This window comes from Eutrigla gurnardus (assembly GCF_963514095.1).
Source record: "Eutrigla gurnardus genome assembly, chromosome: 19".
In the NCBI taxonomy this organism is placed as follows: Eukaryota; Metazoa; Chordata; class Actinopteri; order Perciformes; family Triglidae; genus Eutrigla; species Eutrigla gurnardus.
Window position 1 is genome coordinate 24,093,113 of NC_139930.1, and position 18,417 is coordinate 24,111,529.

At 42.6% G+C, this 18,417-nt stretch overlaps 4 protein-coding genes across 4 annotated transcripts in view; 3 read left to right on the forward strand and 1 right to left on the reverse strand.

Moving 5' to 3' along the window:
- LOC311029989 (ras-related protein Rab-27B-like) overlaps positions 1-10,422 on the reverse strand; it is a 38,088-nt gene extending 27,666 nt beyond the window's left edge. Inside the window, exon 1 of the mRNA XM_084035435.1 lies at positions 10,173-10,422. The gene's annotated coding sequence lies outside the window, so the exon portion shown is untranslated. The remainder of the gene's footprint in view (positions 1-10,172) is intronic.
- pum3 (pumilio RNA-binding family member 3) overlaps positions 1-18,417 on the forward strand; it is a 94,148-nt gene that overhangs the window by 54,245 nt on the left and 21,486 nt on the right. The window lies entirely within an intron of this gene.
- On the forward strand, positions 14,305-17,008 carry LOC311029854 (E3 ubiquitin/ISG15 ligase TRIM25-like). The gene has a single exon (XM_084035254.1). It carries the CDS (start codon positions 14,394-14,396, stop codon positions 16,059-16,061), a length of 1,668 nt encoding a protein of 555 aa, XP_083891380.1. The 5' UTR covers positions 14,305-14,393; the 3' UTR covers positions 16,062-17,008.
- Positions 17,195-18,326, forward strand: brcc3 (BRCA1/BRCA2-containing complex, subunit 3). The gene has a single exon (XM_084035408.1). The coding sequence runs from the start codon at positions 17,266-17,268 to the stop codon at positions 18,046-18,048; it is 783 nt and encodes a 260-aa protein (XP_083891534.1). The 5' UTR covers positions 17,195-17,265; the 3' UTR covers positions 18,049-18,326.

Sequence of the window (18,417 nt, forward strand, 5' to 3'; positions counted from 1 at the left end):
CAGAATGCCAAGCACCTTTTAGAGGCAGTGTGGTGACGATGTGAAGATGTGATAAGACACAAATTTACGTCATCTCACATATTTTCACTGACTGTCATAGGCCATATGTCATAGGTCTAAAATTTGCCTCACGTTCTGTCTGAACTCAGCGAGGAGGAGGAAGTGGAGGGCAAGAAAGAACAAGAGGAAGAAGAGAGGTGTGAGGAAAGAATGAGGAAGAAAAAGAATAGTATGAGAGAGAACTACAGTAGAGGAGGAAAAAGAGAAAAATGAAGAAGAAAGGACAAGAAAGAAGGAAAAGGCTACTATAAAGACATGAAGCTATAAAAGCTATAAACTGAAGATGTGCTATGCGGCTATAAAAGATACTTTCATAATGACGATGTATCAAATGACAATGTGAAAGAGGTCGCTCGTAGTGACGAACCTTCAGAGATTTATCAGCCGAATCTGCTGCTTTACGGAGCTTCATAGAGAGTCTCGGCTCCTTGTTTAGCCGTCCGACTGCAACTTTACCGTTTCGGTTCACTCATAGTGTTGCATTCAGCAGCAGCAGGCATCGTTTTCAGAGGAAAACCTACCTGTATATTAAAAAAAAGACAGTAATTGCACATTTTAAGGCCACTCGGGAGCATTAAAACCCCACTGCGTTCACAGCGCTGTCATAATATCACCACCGATGTTGCTCTGGTTAATATGTCAGTAAGCAGTTGCCTGCTTTCGTTCAGCAGACAGAGCAACATGATCATCCCATTGGAAGTCGTGATGAATGCAAATCCACTTTGCTTTTAGCTCCAAGTTGGGTCCCCACCACCCGAGAAAAGCAGTCAGCTAGCCACCTTCTATATAGTCATTTGAATTATTGATCATTTATATCAATATATCAATATATATATGGAGCTTTAACCGCGAAGGAAACTGTGTTTCGTCAGTCAGTTTAATAAAGTTGGACGGTCAAACCTGAGGCGGCGCTTGGTGAGAAGGATTCGACTGCGGCCTGAAATGAGATTTGGGCTGCCGGTCTGAAAACACACCCTCATTACAACCATTTAAACCCATTAATCATTCAATAAAACGCACGATGTAGAGACGGAGAGCCAACACCTCTTCTTCATCCTCCGAGCGAGCGCAGTGGGAGGGATGGCAGCAGCAGATGTGGCATCGTGACCAGTAACTCTTTGCACTTGGAAAACAACTCCACTCTTCTCCTCCTCCTCCTCCTCATTTGCTCTCCTTTCTTCACCTTCTCTCTCCTTCTGCATCCGTCACCAGGCAACTAGCCTTTCCTTCCCCTCTCTCTCTGCGTTTTCTCTCTTTCGCTCTGTCCCTCCCTCTTTTCTCATGCATTAAAACCTCCCTCCTTCCCTTGCTGTGTGATATATGAAGGGTTTTTCACAAAACGGGCAAGAAAGATTTCAGTTACACCTTATTGTTTAGTGAACCTAACACTGAAATGTGCCTGCAAAACACAGAAAACATATATAACATCTCCTCATCTATCCGTTAGGGGAGCAATCATTTGCATTGTAAAGTATGCAAAATACTCACCATGTCTACATAACACTGACTGTGTTCTCACATTGCATTCCCTCTCCTTTTTCCCCCCCCATATATCACAAAAAAAATCATAACTTCTCAAAGACGCAATTTCTAGCTAATATACGATCTATAATGTACAGCAGATTTTGATAGTAAATAACCCTTTCCAGCCTGACCAAGTGATGATTCATCAACTGTGCAGGTATTTCTTTTATCTCGGGTGACATGGGACGATTGTGAGCAACAGGCTGTTCTCATTCCTGTTTTTGATGCTACAGCAGGAAGGAAAAGACACCCATCATCAAACAAGGACTGAATTCCATTTGGCTGCTTCGGTTTTAGGGGCCTGTTGCATTTACTTGGACACTTGAATAGAACAGTTAATGTTATCAGTAACACATGCTTTTCCTGCTATGGCGAGTCAAAATGTCTGCTGTGAAACGGTTCATGTTGCAAATCCAAATTTCATCTGGGCTTTAAATTTCACGCTGCGACAAAAGATGAATTTGCGACGGACTAGCATATAAGATCGGCCCGGATGTCTACAGTGGTAGTGTTTGTTCTTTCTTTGACTCTGGCTTTGTAACCTCAAATAACTTCATAGGTTACTTTCATCCTTTCTTTCCTCTCTTCCTCTGCCCATCCATCGTTCTCCTCCATTTCTCTTTGAATCTCGTTCATCCCAGCCTCTTCTCTCCCGCTGTGTCTCTCGCTCTCTTAGCATACGTTGGTTTCCAAACCAGCACACTCCTCCCTTGAAGCCGTCCTCACAATAAGCCGACTTTTGATGTACATCAACCGAACCCCTCACAGCAAGAGGGGAGATGAGGGATCAACACGAGTAATATAAAAACCTCGCCGCCCTCAGAACTTTAAAAGAAGTCGCACACTACATTTTAAAGGCTTATCGGCTTTTTCAGTGAGCTTTTAATGGTTGAATACAAAGACATTTAAAGTTTTTAGATTATGTATGCAAAGAACCACACACACACACACACACACACACAGTTACATTTATTATTAATAAGATGCAATTAGCTTCTAATCTGCTGCTTCCTTTCACAGCACAGACACAGTCTGATTACCAGACACATAAACACTCCCTAAAAACATTCATGTATCAATTAAACATGGTTTCAATGCATGCTGTACGCGGTGATCCGTCCGGGGAGGAGCAGCATGCCTGTCAAAAGGTTCCCAAAGCACAAAGTGATATTTAAAACAGACCCCCCCTCTCAAGGGAAAGCTGAAATTAAATGGATGTTTTGTACCTTTTTCACAGAATGATTTATCATTTACTGAAATTGTAGTAATAAGTTCATCAACGGGACAGCCTGGCAGTGTTACCACCTTGATTTAGAACTTTTCTCCAACCATGACAATGTTAGTGCCTTGCTCAAGAGATGCAAACTTCTAAAACTGGCACTGAACTTACAACTCTAGTGCCTGCACCAAGGCACAACCCCTGTTTTAACTACTTGTGGAGCTGAACTTTATACACTGGCAATGTAAGTGCCTTGCTTCAGGGAACTGTACTTCCAATCAGTGCTGGAAGGTTTCCACTTAATGCAAATAAAACAACCTCAACAATCGTCAGTAAAACCGTGCAGCATAATGACCGTGTTACATTTGAGATTGATTTTTCAATCATTTTACAGGGTTGCTGAGATTGTTGCTTTGCTCCGATTCCGTATAATTATATTATAAACCATATTTATCATTCTGGTTTCTTTAGGATTCTGTCTGAAGGAGAATACTCTTTATATTATTAGCAACAAGGGGGGGGATGGGGGTGGGGTAAGGGGGGGGGTGGGGAGGGGGTGGGGGGAAGATGTCGTGGAATCGGGGTAGGTTTAGGTCGACGTGTGGGGGGGGCGATCGTCTGAGACACCGGAGTGTCGATATTTACTTGACCGCTAGAGGGCGCGCTATTTTGAAACGTAACATATGGTCGTAATTCGGTGCTTGACACACGACCTATGTGGTCGTTTTCTCGAGGAGGACAGTCTGATTATTAGATATTGTACTACTATCTCATGCACGTGCTTCCAATGTATTCTCAGAAAGTTGTTGGCTAAGGAAGAAGTCCAGTTAAAACTCCAAGTCAATTCTTGGATACGGTTTTACATTTTGTGCCCATTTTCTTCTACAAGGCTTATGTAGCTCTGTGGTAAAAAAGAAAATATGAATCCAATTCTTTCAGAAATGTCCTTCCGAAGCGCAAAATCTGAAACCTCTTCCTCCCACAGCATGGCAAGGAACAGAAGAAGAAGAAGAAGAAGAAGAAGAAGTAGAAGTAGAAGTAGAAGAAAGGATGGCACCAAATCACAAAATGTCAAGGCATCAGTGTAATGGAAGATCACTCTGCCCTCAACGAACTCCTGCCTGTCACGCTGGAGAGACTTAGAATGTATATATAAAAATGCCAAGGTTTCCCCCAGAACATTAAAACTACTGTAGCCAGGTTCTCCCTCCAGATGCCCACTCTAAAAGGTATTAAAAAAAACTATGAATCAAAAGAGGCAACACACAGAAAGGAGGACACATTATTTCCAATGCAATAAGATGAAGCCGTCATGTGAAAGAAAAAGAGGGGGATTGGCGGGTAAGAGAGGGAATGAATGACAGACGAGAGAAAGAGACAAACAAGTACAGATTGTGTTTGGTCCCATGGTGAATTCTTGGCAGTGACATATAGAACTCATTACTTTTCAGTTTATTAATTCATGGTCAGTTCATCTAAAAATGATCTCAGCTCCCGCTTCCCGGATTGATCGGATGCTTTCATCCTCTCTATCAAGGATTTAATAACGTCCCTAGTTACAAGGCTTATTAATCAACATTAGCAACATACAGCCTGTTACATACAGAAGTACTGCTTCCACATTTTACACCGCATGTTATATTTAAGTCTGGAACATTTTTATAATAGTGCTAAATTATTATTTTCCTCGAGACACTCGAGCATTTCAATTGCTAACAATATATATTTTATATATTATATTATATTTATTTAGTCATGGTTTCATTTAAAAAAATGTTTTCTTTAAAAACCAGAAGCTGTTTCGTTTTGACAGATAAATAATAAAGACATACTAATTAGCTTTTCACTCTTATTGTCTCTTTTGCATAATTACTATTGCTTAATAAAGCCAAAGTTATCCATTTACTTAATTAATCAATGAAACAAGCAGTAGAATACTGGCGTACTACAATAATCCACATATAAAACACAAGAGTACTGTGAAAAACGGCCATCACAATGACCCCAAGCCAGATGTTTAGTTAATATTTACTATATTTCAACTGGAAAGTAAAAGAAGGAACAGCAGAACATGCTCCCAATAGAGAAGCTCGGACCATCAATGTCAGGCAGAGTAAGTCATTTTCTATATAATAATGTACAAATTGTCGATTTAATCCTTCAACAGCTGCTTAAACCACAGTTTACCTAGAGTCATATTTCTCACCAAAACCTTTCCCCAGGAAAGAGTATCCAAGTAATCATGAAATTAAGTAAGCAATATAAATAGTTATCAGTAAAGATTCATCACGTTCAGTCATGATTTTCAGTTGCTATCAATAAGGAAGATATTTAATTACAGATGTGGATCGGAGCTGGAGGGATTGAGAGAAAAAGCATCCGAGATGGATTTTTTTTTTAAAACATTATTTAATTTGGCTAATGCCTGAAAAAGCAGTCAAAAGGGAAACAATCAATAAGAAAGAGAGAGCGCTTCATGTAATCCGGTTCCATTTGAGTCCTGATACCTAATTTGATGTGTGGAGACCACAGCAGAAGGAAGGAGCGTCTATCTATCTCACGGCGTGCCTGAGCTGTATATAAATCACTAGTAGCCTCCATCATTAAAACAGCACTACGCTGCGAGGAGTTCCCCATCATAACAAGTTGTAGTCCTGGTATTTACGAGTGAGGGTAAAAGAGGCGGCTGAGGGAAGAGGATGTACTGCCGAGCTGATTTACTGTCCAGGAGAACAGCCTGCATCATTGATCCCACACTCCAACCCACAATTCTGTCTCCGTCTCTCTCTCACTTTTAGGAACATATTTTTTAACAAACAGTCTAAGGAATAGTGCTAGACTGACACATTGGCTGGGCTGATTCAGCTTCTTGCCAATGCATCGGTATCAGAGAATATGGCCGCCGATATCTAACAAGGTTTTGTAGTAGAAAAAATGTCAAACGATTCTTAAGTACAGCGCATCCATTAATCAGTTTTTTCCACCAGAGTAAGTAAGTAGAAGAATATACTCAATATATAAGTATCGAGCCTCAAAAGTACAATATTGTTGAGGCTCAGGAATCACAGTCTGGTGCTTGTAAAGTTCCAACTTGTTAGAAGGAAAAGCCATATAAACCCGAGGCAGGTTGAAGTCAGTTTTTTGTTTTTTTTGCAGAAAGTTTGCTCCACAGTTTAACACCATGAATATTCAGCATCTGTACGGTTGATTTTAAATCCTCCCCTCACCCCCTCACCCCCTCTGCTGCTTATCCAGCTGTGAATGATCCGAACCGGCTGGCTGACGTGAGCGAGGCACTTGAGATCAAAGCGTTCACCATCTCCAAAAACGCAACTAAAACCGCTACATGGAGCTTAAAACAACAGCAATCACGTAGTCTATGTGAGACAAACTCCCAGAGCCCACCTTCAAAATGATCGTTCTGTCCAACCAGTGGTACACTCACTATACAGCAATATAAACCAAGCAAGAAGAAGGTCGGATAACAACGCACACAGAGGGAAAGCCACTTACTCTCCTGCACAGGTAGACATTTCTCCACTGTACTTTTATACAACAAATAGTTGTTTTCTGCTATTTTAATGCATTCATGAGATACAGAGCAGAGATTGTGTTCATGATGACTGCAAAAGCAACATTCACGTTCCTTTTAGCTCCGTTTTTTTGTCTCCACCAACTACGTATAACATCACGCTTATAAGCTCCTAAATGCTGCACTTAGTTCCCCAGTTAGTCTCCAACTGTGTCCGTCTCCCGCTGGATGCTGAGCCGGCAGTGTGGACGGGGATGAAGTTGGTTTATCATGGCTGTAAAATCAAAACAAAGAAAGGAGCTATAAATCTTTGTAGAGCTGAGGGGGAACTGCTGCATGGCAGAATTCTCTATGGATTCAACATCGCAGGCCTTTCACATACATGCAGTCGTGTGATTTATTATTAAAAAATATTGATTAGAGCCGTTTAAGTGGAGGTTGAAAATGCCAGACATAAATTATTGCTTTTTTCATAAGTACTGTCGCCATTGAACTTGTCACCGTCTGGTTCTTTGGCTCCAACCTGCTTCAGAGTCAACTCGACCACATTATTGCTGCCAAGAAACGTTTCTATCACTAAAACGCAATTCTGCTGACAGCCAATCAGGAGCACACACACACACACACACACACACACACACACACACACACACACACACACACACACACACACACACACACACACACACACACACACACACACACACACACACACACACACACACACACACACACACGGAGAGGAGCGTTACTGCAGTCAGGCCCTCGCTATCAGGTGGCAGATCTTATCTATGCATTAATCATCTTAGGGAGGCTGAATCCTACTGTTTCTGGTCAATACACTGCAGGTGGGTGGCAGGAGGAGGAGGAGGTAGTGACGGAGACAGAGAGAGACAGGGTGAGTGAGACGAAAAGGGCACACTGGTTATAGAGAGCCGTCCCAGAGTTAAAAGGTCACAGAGAGTCATCACAGCAACACGCCCAACCTGTATTCTCACAAGCTGCAATTCTCTCCGGATAAAAGCCAGTAAGCACAACTGGATTCTCAAACATTTCCATGGAAACTGCTGTTGCACCTCCTGAAAACAACGTCATGAAAGGTCTACAGGCCTGAACATGTGCACATGGATTTAAGATTCTGGTTAGTCAGATTGCTTTTATTGAGGAGCCCTCTGCAGGAAGGTGAGATGGCAGACGGAGCAGGGAAGCACGAGAACTAAAAACATTTCTGCTGCACAAAATTCTGTGGAATCTTTCTGACTTTTTCAAAAACTATGCTTTTCTTCTCGTTTGAGGACAAAACCAACATCATGTCACCCAAAGATGTGTGCACTACCGTTCTGAACACTCCCGTTTGGCATATTGGCCGTCAACATCTTTTCTTTTTAGCCAAAATTGATCATATTTGGATGAGAGAGTGGAGTCGAGGATGGAGAAGCGTTGCTGAGCCTCTATACAGATCGACAGGTCGCCATGGCAGCAACTTGTCAATCACAATCCCCCCTAAAGCATTGCGTGCTTCATCGTCCGTTTCACTTTAAATGGGCTCATAACTGATGAACGACATGCTGTATTGGAGAAGAATATTTAACTTTATTCTACTTATGTGGTACCCTGGTTTTAATCGTGCTTGGGATACAATATGGAACATAAGATCTGTTCTGAAGACAATGTACACTTTAGGCCAGCATTAAAATCAGTGACACAATTTAGTTTTCTGTAATATTTTGCATAGCGTCATACTATATTATCGGAGCGAGAACGTCAGTGTGGATCTTTTGCAGGACGGTCTGGATTCTTACCGTCTCGTCTTCAACCTCAGCATCAGCAAATGTTTTCAACAAAAAAACTAAACTTTGTATTCATCTCCCACCATATCCCTCTTTTATATTCTGTGGCTCCTCGCGATCTATCTGGATTTATAGCTAATATGTAACAATCCAAAATAAAGCCTGGATTGACCCCAATCGTGATCCAGAGGACATCAATTCATTCTAATTTTAGAGTTTGTCATTTACATCTAATCCAGGGAGGGTGTTTGTGTTTCTACGGAACATGAGTGGCCTGGTTAGTCATATGTGATTTTGATGCAGAGATGTGAGCTCTTTGGTAAAAAGAATTAAGCATTCAGTAGTTTTAATTAATGATATGATGGCACGTGACATCCCCTCCCTGCAGGGTCAGCCTGTAGGCTCCTCTCAGCATCGTGTGTCGCAAGCAGTGGGGTTCCTTATCAATATAGGGGAGAAAAAACTAAAAACCCATTCGAGAAACTTCAAAGACTTCACAGGCAACCTGACAGAGTCATGAGGACGCAATGTTTTGCTTTAAACACGACTCAAAGAATGGGGGGGGGGGGGGGGGGCTTAGCTGTGGATAGATCACCAATGTCTCACATTTAACAACTCTGACGGGACACAAACGCAGCATCAGGCAGAGCTGCCGTAGGGGGATGACGACACGACAGTAGTAAAAACAGGAAAACACCCATTTAATCTTTTTATGAATTTTTCACAAATTAATAGCAATTTCGAGGAAACTGATGTCTTCAGTGTATTATAAGACCAGCATAGATAACAACCCCACGGGCCAAATGTGATCTGTAATTTTCATTACGAGTCCATCAGCGAGGAATCAAGTTGGATTGATACTGGAGACGTGAAACAATAAAGCTGCCAGCAGCTCCAGGGATGCAGAGTGCATTTCCAAACCAATAAAGGCTCCGCTTCCACTAATTACCTCTGCTCCTTCCATCTTTGTGCACAAACTGATTTATGAGTCGACAAATACCTTGGAGTCTGCCTGTGGGATGAAGAGAGACACTCATTACTCTGGCAGCAGCAGGGGAGCTCCTCAGGAGTTTGCATCTGAATCATAATCTCTCATTCAGGGAAACACCTGGATGAATAGTTTACACTGAATTTAAAACACGTAACCAGCACAGACATGTCGCTGGATTTCAATTGGAACAGATGCTGAACAATCTTGTATAAAGAAAGATCTGTACTAAATATAAATATATGATTTGGATAGTAGGCGTGGGAATCTCCGGAGGCCCCGTGCACCCAAATCACGGGATGATTTTATTGCGATTTTCAACATTTTGTGGTATGCTCCGTGTTGCTATATAACATATAGGGTGATTTATTCTATAAGCTGCAAAATATGCAAACAAAACAAAAACAAAACAACAGCTTTTTTTCATTCACCTCCTGCTATAAGAGATTCTTTTTGGGACCTGGCTGCAGTGACCAGTTCCCCCTCAGACATCAGTGGGATCCAACGCTGAAGTTGGTCTGGTGTTGGATGGGACTGCTGAGGACTCTGTGCAGGAGAATCAAGTCCTTCCTCACCTAACTGGGAAATGCATTGCATTAAGGACACAAAGTGCTGCCACTAAGTTGGAAGCACAGTTTCAACCAAAGCATTAAAAAAGAGCTCCAGACGAAAAAGTCCCTTTTGATATCAGAAATCAAATTATGGGAGCCTGAACGCTCACCGTGTCACACACACACACACACGCACGTGCATGCACACCCACACTAGACTCCAACTACCGACACATGGCAGATCCACGCACAGAAGCCCACGCAGTCATTTGCGTAAGCAGCACCGACGTTGCAGTGCTCTGATAAAGCGTTGTGGGTTCGGAGGCTGCAGACACTTTGCTCCTCGGCAGATCCTCCGGCAGCCCTGCGCCGGCTATGACTCATACCGCCAGCCTTCTACTGATGCTGGGAACGACAAGTAACACGGAAACGCGTAACCCGTCAACTACAACCAAACAAGCGTCGGCGAGCCGGGACTACGTTCCTCTCTCCTCTCTCCGCCACTTACCTTTTCTTTGACGTTACAGAAACAAACTCAGATCCTCCTCGCAGGTGTCTGCTGCTGCTGCCTGGCCAGTTGGTCTCCTCCTCCTCCTCCGAGACGTCGCATCTCTCCCACGGTCCCGATGGAGAGGGGGGATCCACGCAGGGGTCGCCAAAAGCCGCCCTGGAGCTCGACGTGACAGCCCGGCGGAGCGTCTGGCGGGGTGCAGCCTGGAGAGTGCTCGAGCGTACCTCCGAGAGCGCGAGGAGTCTGATGGATGTCGCTCGGCTTCCTCGAGGGGTGGAGGGTGGACGCTCCCGCCGCATTCAGGAACTCCGTGGAAACTCGGATTTCTCACTTGTTTGGGAAAACAGGCGCCCTCGTGTGCTTCTGATGATTTAGGCTGCTGTTACATAAGTAGGGGTTTGTTCTGGGGGGTTTCAAACAGTTGGCAAAATGCCATTTAGAAAAATATGTATGCATTCCAAGAATGCTTATAATATGTTAATTAGTGAGCTTTAAAGGTACTTATAGGCAGATTTTATTTAACCTTTGGACAGAGTTGTTTCCCACCTGCCTCCACTTAATGCCAAACTAATCTAACCTTGTCCTTATCTCTGTATTTATCTCCCACTGGACAGCCAACAATAATAACAATGGAAATGTTCAACTATTCCTTTCAATGACTTTGCTGAACTCAGACCAACCACATAAATAGCATATGCTTTTCTACAATCCATAAGAAGAGCAACAATACCTTTTATTTTCTATATTTGTACCCCGCAGATATTTTCTTCAATTGCATTTACAAGTGTCACCATGTCAATATGTTACAAAGTAGGTTGAGGCTCTGCACTATGACCAAATTAATACCAAAGTATGTTTCTTCCTGCTTTGGTTAGTTTAAATCTGATAATTCTTGCAACATGTGAAGGCAGCATTGTGTCTGTAACCTGAAAAGATGTGAGTCCACAGGGTCCTAGTGCCCGCATTTTAATTCTTCATTCACTGTGGCCTAAATGTGCAACAGGTGGAAACAAACAATACCAGTAGGCCTGCTGATATTTGACTTGATACAAGAAATGGTAAGAAAGAAGACAAACTGAATGAAAGAGGCGGTGTTATTGATGGTGTTCCTGCTGTTCGCAGTTAAACACACAGTATTGTTTTTTCAGCAATATTTATATAATAGAAATACTGTGAATTTTTTGTTCAAATATTCTGATGTAAGAACTATATATTCAGTATGCATTATGAATATACAAAGGTGTTTATCAAATATATGTTTTCATCAAATTAAATATTAAAAACAAACATAAAACATAAACCATAGAAACCTCAGGAAAGGGAAAACTGAAGATTGGATACTCCTCGAGGAGGGATGTAATACAAAACGTGGATTATAATACTGACAACAAATCCCATGAAAAAAAAAAAAACAGCTATGAACTGATCCAAAATGATTGTGTTTATCTAAAGCCGATAATTCTTAGTCCTCTGTGCTGTAGAGCTCTAATGTTGTCCAAAGAAGAAGAAATGTGGAAGAGACTTGCATTCTCTCTAATGGCCATCAGGGGGCGACTCTTTTGGTTGGACATAGAAGTCAGATTGTACAGAAGATTATTAGAAAATTCTGACTTGATTGATTATCTCAGTAAACATTGTAAACATGGGTTTATTGTCTCAATCGCATGTTTCAAGTCTTCTTGAATACAAGATGTCCATTTAGTTGTTGTTGAGAGTTACAGACAGGGAGATGTCGGAAAGTATTGAGACAGTCTTACACAGTCGATTTTTGTCTTTTTGTGGGATTTGCTGAATAATGATGTTGAAAAATAGAACAACACCAGCCTTATTTTTAAAGCACTTCGTTGTGTTGTTAATTAGTGTGTTACTACTTCTGACTAATATTTCTGTGGGAGAAGAACTGTTGTGTCTATCCAGGTTTTTTCTATAATACTAAAATACTGTGTAGTCGTCATGGATACCAAATGCCAAAGCAGATGCTCTATCAACTAGTGAATACACGTACACACATCCGCCTCGCAAGCTTATCGTGATTATTAGTTGACATAAAGTGTGTACATGTAGGTCCATGCTTTATGTGTAATCGTGCGTGTGCGTGTGTGCGTGTTTCAGTGTGATGCGGACATGCTTGAGTGAACCGTGTGAACTCACATTTGATCATGCATGTGCTGATGTCAAGCCGCGTTCAGGATCAAAGTTTTTACCACCCCATCCTGTTGCCATGGAGACATGACAGTAGCTTCAGCGTGTCATGTTTCTCTGGCCTAATTATTCAGGAAGCTCAGGGCCTCGTGTTGAATCAGAATCAAAAGAGATGCTGAACAAAAGAACAACTAAAGAAACTGTAAGTGTAAATGACAACAGCAATTCAATACAATACCATTTTTTTGTATTTTGTTAAAAATAATAACTTCTGTCACGGACCCTGAACGTGACATCTAGCTTTGCCCCACAACATATTTTCTAAGCTGTCAATTTCACCATTGTAATACAGTATAATACTGCATACATATAGTATGACTGTAGTCAGCCATAGCGCACTAGCATTGCTAACATTTGCTAGCACTAAAGCCAAGGTTAGTTGTTTTTTTTTCAGATCTTTTTGTCAAAAAACTAAATATTGGATCAAATAAAATCTTGACCTGATGATGACCTCACATGAAAAGTCATAGTGTCAGTGAAGTCATTACAATCCCCCCTGATGGGAAGGTGGATGTTTGTACATCTCAGTCATCGTAGTCAATATCCCCGATGACAAATGTGTCAAGTCGCTAGTGGAAAGAGTCATCATCTGGAGACCATGAATGTCTGCACAAAATGTCATGGCAATACATCCAGTAGGTATTGAGATATTTCAGTCCGGATCAAACCCACGACATCACCATACTTACGTTAGCCTCCTATTTGTGATTACAGACAATCCGTTCTTTATATACACATGACAGAGGAGATATGCAGGGTTTCCCTCAGCTGTAATATCTTACACTTGGCTAAAGAGTGTACATGAGGGCTAAACATGGCTGCAAATCCACCTTCCATAGAAGTGAAAATTAAATCTTGTATTACCAATAATTACAAAGGAGCTATTCTATTCTTTACCTTTTGTTCATAGGAATAAACATTAAAATGAGATTACAAAGCCTTCTCTCCGTCTTCCTCACCACCTATAAATAATCACACATGGAAATACTGATACCGTATTCATATTTTTTAGTTGTATTAAAGGCTCAGTGTGTAGGATTTAGGATATAGCTCAGCCCTGCTTTCATGTCAGCTGATATAGATGATGGTATTGCAATAGTTTAGCTCCAAAGTAACTCCATCTTTGTATCCAGTTAGTTTGTCTGGGAATAAAATGTTAAATTACGTGACCAAATAAATTAAACTGAGCTGCAAAGGTGAACTAGAGAACTAAACAAACTGAGGGATGAATACTAAGCCAAGGGGGACATCTGGTGGTGAAATGACAAAGAAGCCAAACTAAACGGAGGGTCCAGGAGTGGAGACTATGGTCCAATTCCCATACTGCCCCTACCCCCTCCCACTCCCTGACGGAGTGACTCACACTCACAGCTGAAGGCTTCTTTAACCCTCCTGTTGTCCTCAGGTCCAAATCACCCGCTACTGTGTTTAACAGCAAAAAAACAAAATTATATTATTTCAACTTGAAAATCTATGACTTTTCCTAGATTGACCCCAACATTTGAAAAAGGGAAATTTGGCCTTTATTCATATGTCCATGTAAGCTGTACAAACAGATACTAATATTGTTCACTGGCAAACAAAAAAAAAAGAACCTGACTTAGTGGTGAATGAAAGGTTGTTTCTTCAGGTTTAAAATTCAAATAAGCTGCTTTATTTTGGGGGTTTAGTGAAGGCAGGTCATTTGAGGACACGGGGTGTTTACAGAATATGTGACAAACATCCGTCTCTCAGGCCGGGGGAGTAAAGCAAGGAATGCTCCCTCACTGAAACCACAACTCTTCCTGAAACGACTCGGAGTGATAACTCCTCCCTCCCCTTCCTGTTGTCCAACACAGCCAATCGAAACAGCCCATATTATTCCTGCTTCCTGCCTCTTGTAACCAACACGTGTAAAGTGAAGCCCCGTTCATTGCGGATCAGCAAAAGCATGCACGTAGAACAAAGTTTTGTTTTGTGTCAGTTCTCCTTTTTTTAATCTTGAAGTGAAACTTTTCACTGTCTCTCTGAGGCGAAATGGCACAGCAGCAAAACCTGATGGACGAGAAGAAACTCTGCTGTTCCATCTGTTTGGATCGACTGGAGGATCCAGCGACTATTCCCTGTGGTCACAGCTACTGTATGAGCTGTATTAAAAGCCACTGGGATGAGGAGGATCAGAAGGAAATCTACAGCTGCCCTCAGTGCCGACGGACCTATAGTTTGAGGCCTGTGCTTGTGAAAAACACTATGTTGGCAGATTTGGCGGAGGAACTGCGGAGGACAGGACTCCAAGCTGCTCTGGCTGATCACTGCTATGCCGGACCTGAAGACGTGGGATGTGATGTCTGCACTGGACGAAAGCAGAAAGCTCTCAAGTCCTGTCTGCAGTGTTTGGTCTCGTACTGCATGCAGCACCTCCAGCCTCACTACGAATCCCCCGCCTTTGAAAAGCACAAGCTGGTCAACCCTGTCAAGGAGCTTCAGGAAAACATCTGCCCTCGTCATGGTAAAGAGATGACTGTTTTCTGCCGTACTGATCAACAATGTATCTGCATTCTCTGCAGAATGGACGAACACAAAGACCACAGCACGGTCTTAGCCTCAACAGAAAGGACTGTGAAGCAGGGAGAGCTGGGAATAAGTCGACAAAGAATCCAGCAGGGAATCCGGAACAGGGAGGAAGATGTTAAGGAGCTAAAGCAGGAAGTGGATGCTATCAATCGCTCCGCTGATGAATCTGTGAAGAAGAGCAAGAAAATGTTCACTCAGCTGGCCCGTCTCTGCAAGAACAGGAGCTCTGATGTGAAGCTGCAAATAAGATCCCGGCAGAAAACTGCAGTCAGTCGGGCTGTAGAACGTCAGCAGAAGCTGCAGCAGGAGATCACCAAGCTGAGACGGAAAGACACCGAGCTGGAGCAGCTCTCACACACTGAGGACAACACCAAGTTTCTACAGAACTACCCCTCGCTGTCATGTCTGAGTAAATCCACTGGCTCGCCCAGCATCAACAACCCCCAGCAATACTTTGAGGAAGTGACGGCGGTTGTGTCAGAGGCTGGAGATAAACTACAGGCCATTCTGAGTGATGTGCAGACCAAGCTCTCAGAGCCTGAAGCGGCTGTTTCAGAGCCGCCGCCAGAGCCCCGCACCAGAGCTGAATTCTTACAATATTCCTGTCAGACCACACTGGATCCAAACACAGCACACGTACGGCTGTTGCTATCCGAGGAGAACACAAAGGCAACAGCAACGGATGAAGAACAGTTATATTCATTTCACCAAGACAGGTTTACCGACATGTTTCAGGTTCTGGGTGGAGAGTGTCTGAGCGGGCGTCATTACTGGGAGGTGGAGAGGGGTGGATGTGAAGTTTCAGTAGCAGTCACGTACAAGAATATCAGCAGAGCAGGATATGAAAGTGCTTTTGGAAATGATGACAAGTCTTGGGCTTTGGAGTGTTTCAACAACAGATATGAGTTCAGGCATAACTGTATTCCAACCGTTATCTCAGGCCCTCAGTCCTCCAAAATAGGAGTGTACCTTGACCACATGGCAGGTATTATGTGTTTTTACAGCGTCTCTGTAACCATGACGCTCCTCCACAGAGTCCAGGCAACATTCACTCAGCCACACTATAAGGGACTTGCTGTTTTTTATACAAATGGAAACATATGTGCTGCTGAGTTCTCCAAGCTCGAGTAAAAACTAAAAATGTATCAATTGTGTGAGGAACTACTAAGTTCAAATTCCATTGCCATTATTTTAACATACGACCAAACAAATACATCATCCATTATTATGTGTTTTGCTCATGACGTACTTAAGGAGTTTTGCAATGTTTACCGCAGCTGCTCTTCTTCCGTTTGGAAGCAAACATAACTTTTTGGATTTCTGAGTAATGGCAGTGTTAAAAAAAACAATTTGGTTCCTGTCTTTTTGTGCCGTATTTACTTGTTAAATGTGGAATGAGTGAAGTTTAGTTACAGTGCCTTTTGATTATTATTATTATTATTATTATTATTATTATTATTATTATTATTATTATGAAGAAGAAGAAGAAGTAGAAGAAGAAGAAGGGAAAAAATCAATATTGATTTATGGTTGCATTTACAATCAGTCAAGATGACACAGTTAGAGTAAAGGTGTGAAGCATTCCAATGTTTGCAGAAACTAAAGTACATTCCAACTGTATGAGCCTCAGGTACGATATATGTATATGTTTAAGGGCAAAGCTATAATTTGCTTTTATATATACACACACAGTTGCACAGTTATACAAATGGTACCAATAGTGTTTCTTTATTCTACATTAACAACTGCATTTTTAATTTTAGTAACATTTTTGTGATTTTCTTCTATTACATAAACCTGTGATCATTATTTACAATTATAATGAAAAGCACATATATCAAGTTATTATTTACAATTTGGCGAATGATAATAATAATCATACACTGACAGCTGCCTAATACCTTTTGATACTTGAATCAATGACGTATAGTGAAGCATTTGTAATTATGTTCATGATTTAATGAAGCCTATTTATTCAGTAATAACATTGGAATCCCAGTGAACACAGAATTAACCGATTTTACCAACATAACTAAACCATATGATGCTGGTGTTTAAATAAACATGGACAGAATAAATATGTATGTGTCGACTTATTTCACTACAATCCTTTTGTATCGATGAACCTGTTTATGATGCCATGTTTTAATTGCGCATGTCAATAAAATAAATGAATAATTGTTTTACTACACATACAAAAACATGCGCGGAACCTTGGTGTGGACGGAACGGACACGGACTGTTTTTTGTGCAGCACTAGAGAACCCGGAAGTGAAGCGCTGCGTTAGTGTTTTGGTCTTCGCGGCGACTAGAAACGCTTGCTCAGTGAGACATTATGGCGGTGAGCGCCGTTCACCTGGAGTCCGACGCCTTCCTGGTGTGTATGAATCACGCGCTGAGCACGGAGAAAGAGGAGGTGATGGGTCTGTGCATCGGGGAGGTGGAACTCACCCGGATCGTCCACATCCACTCCGTCATCATCCTCCGCCGCTCGGACAAGAGGAAGGACCGGGTGGAGATCTCTCCGGAGCAGCTGTCGGCGGCCTCCACGGAGGCGGAGAGGCTGGCCGACATGACCGGCAGGCCGATGCGGGTGGTCGGCTGGTACCACTCCCACCCGCACATCACCGTGTGGCCCTCCCACGTCGACGTGAGGACCCAGGCGATGTACCAGATGTTGGACCAGTGCTTCGTGGGCCTCATCTTCTCCTGCTTCATCGAGGACAAGAACACCAAGACGGGCCGCGTGCTGTACACCTGCTTCCAGTCGGTGCAGGCGCAGAAGGGCTCCGAGTACGAGCGGGTGGAGATCCCCATCCACGTCGTGCCCCGCGAAGCCATCGGCAAGGTGTGCCTGGAGTCGGCCGTGGAGCTGCCGAGGATCCTGTGCCAGGAGGAGCAGGACACGTACCGCAAGATCCACAGCCTGGCGCACCTGGACCCCGTCACGAAGATCCACAACGGCTCGGTGTTCACTAAGAACCTGTGCAGCCAGATGTCCGCGGTGAGCGGGCCGCTGCTGCAGTGGCTGGAGGACCGGCTGGAGCAGAACAAGCAGAGCATCGTGGAGCTGCGGCAGGAGAAGGAGAGGCTGCTGCTGGAGCTGGCTGCTCTGTGAGCCGGGTGGAGGAAACGGACCTTCTGTCTTAGGTTCTCTCCCATGTTCTACCTTGCAGGCAGGACTGGATATCGAACCCAAATGTCGGTTTTGTACAAACACAAAAGTAATATGACACTTGAAAATGGTCTAATACCGAAAGTTGGTACAGAAGCCTTGATTTCTTGCTCCTGATTAGAAAATGGCCTTATTTAAATCATTATTTTTTTGAATATATTATATTTAGGCATATTATTTTGTTAAGAGCCTGCAATTAAAGATTACTTTCATAAATCAATAATTATTTTGTCAATGAATCTATTAATCATTTGGTCTATAAAATGTCAGAAAAATGTCAATCGACTCATTGATGAATCAACTTATTGTCTC

Coding starts and splice junctions, on each gene's coding strand:
- brcc3 (XM_084035408.1), top strand. CDS start 17,266: ATGGCGGTGAGCGCCGTTCACCTGGAGTCCGACGCCTTCCTGGTGTGT.
- LOC311029854 (XM_084035254.1), top strand. CDS start 14,394: ATGGCACAGCAGCAAAACCTGATGGACGAGAAGAAACTCTGCTGTTCC.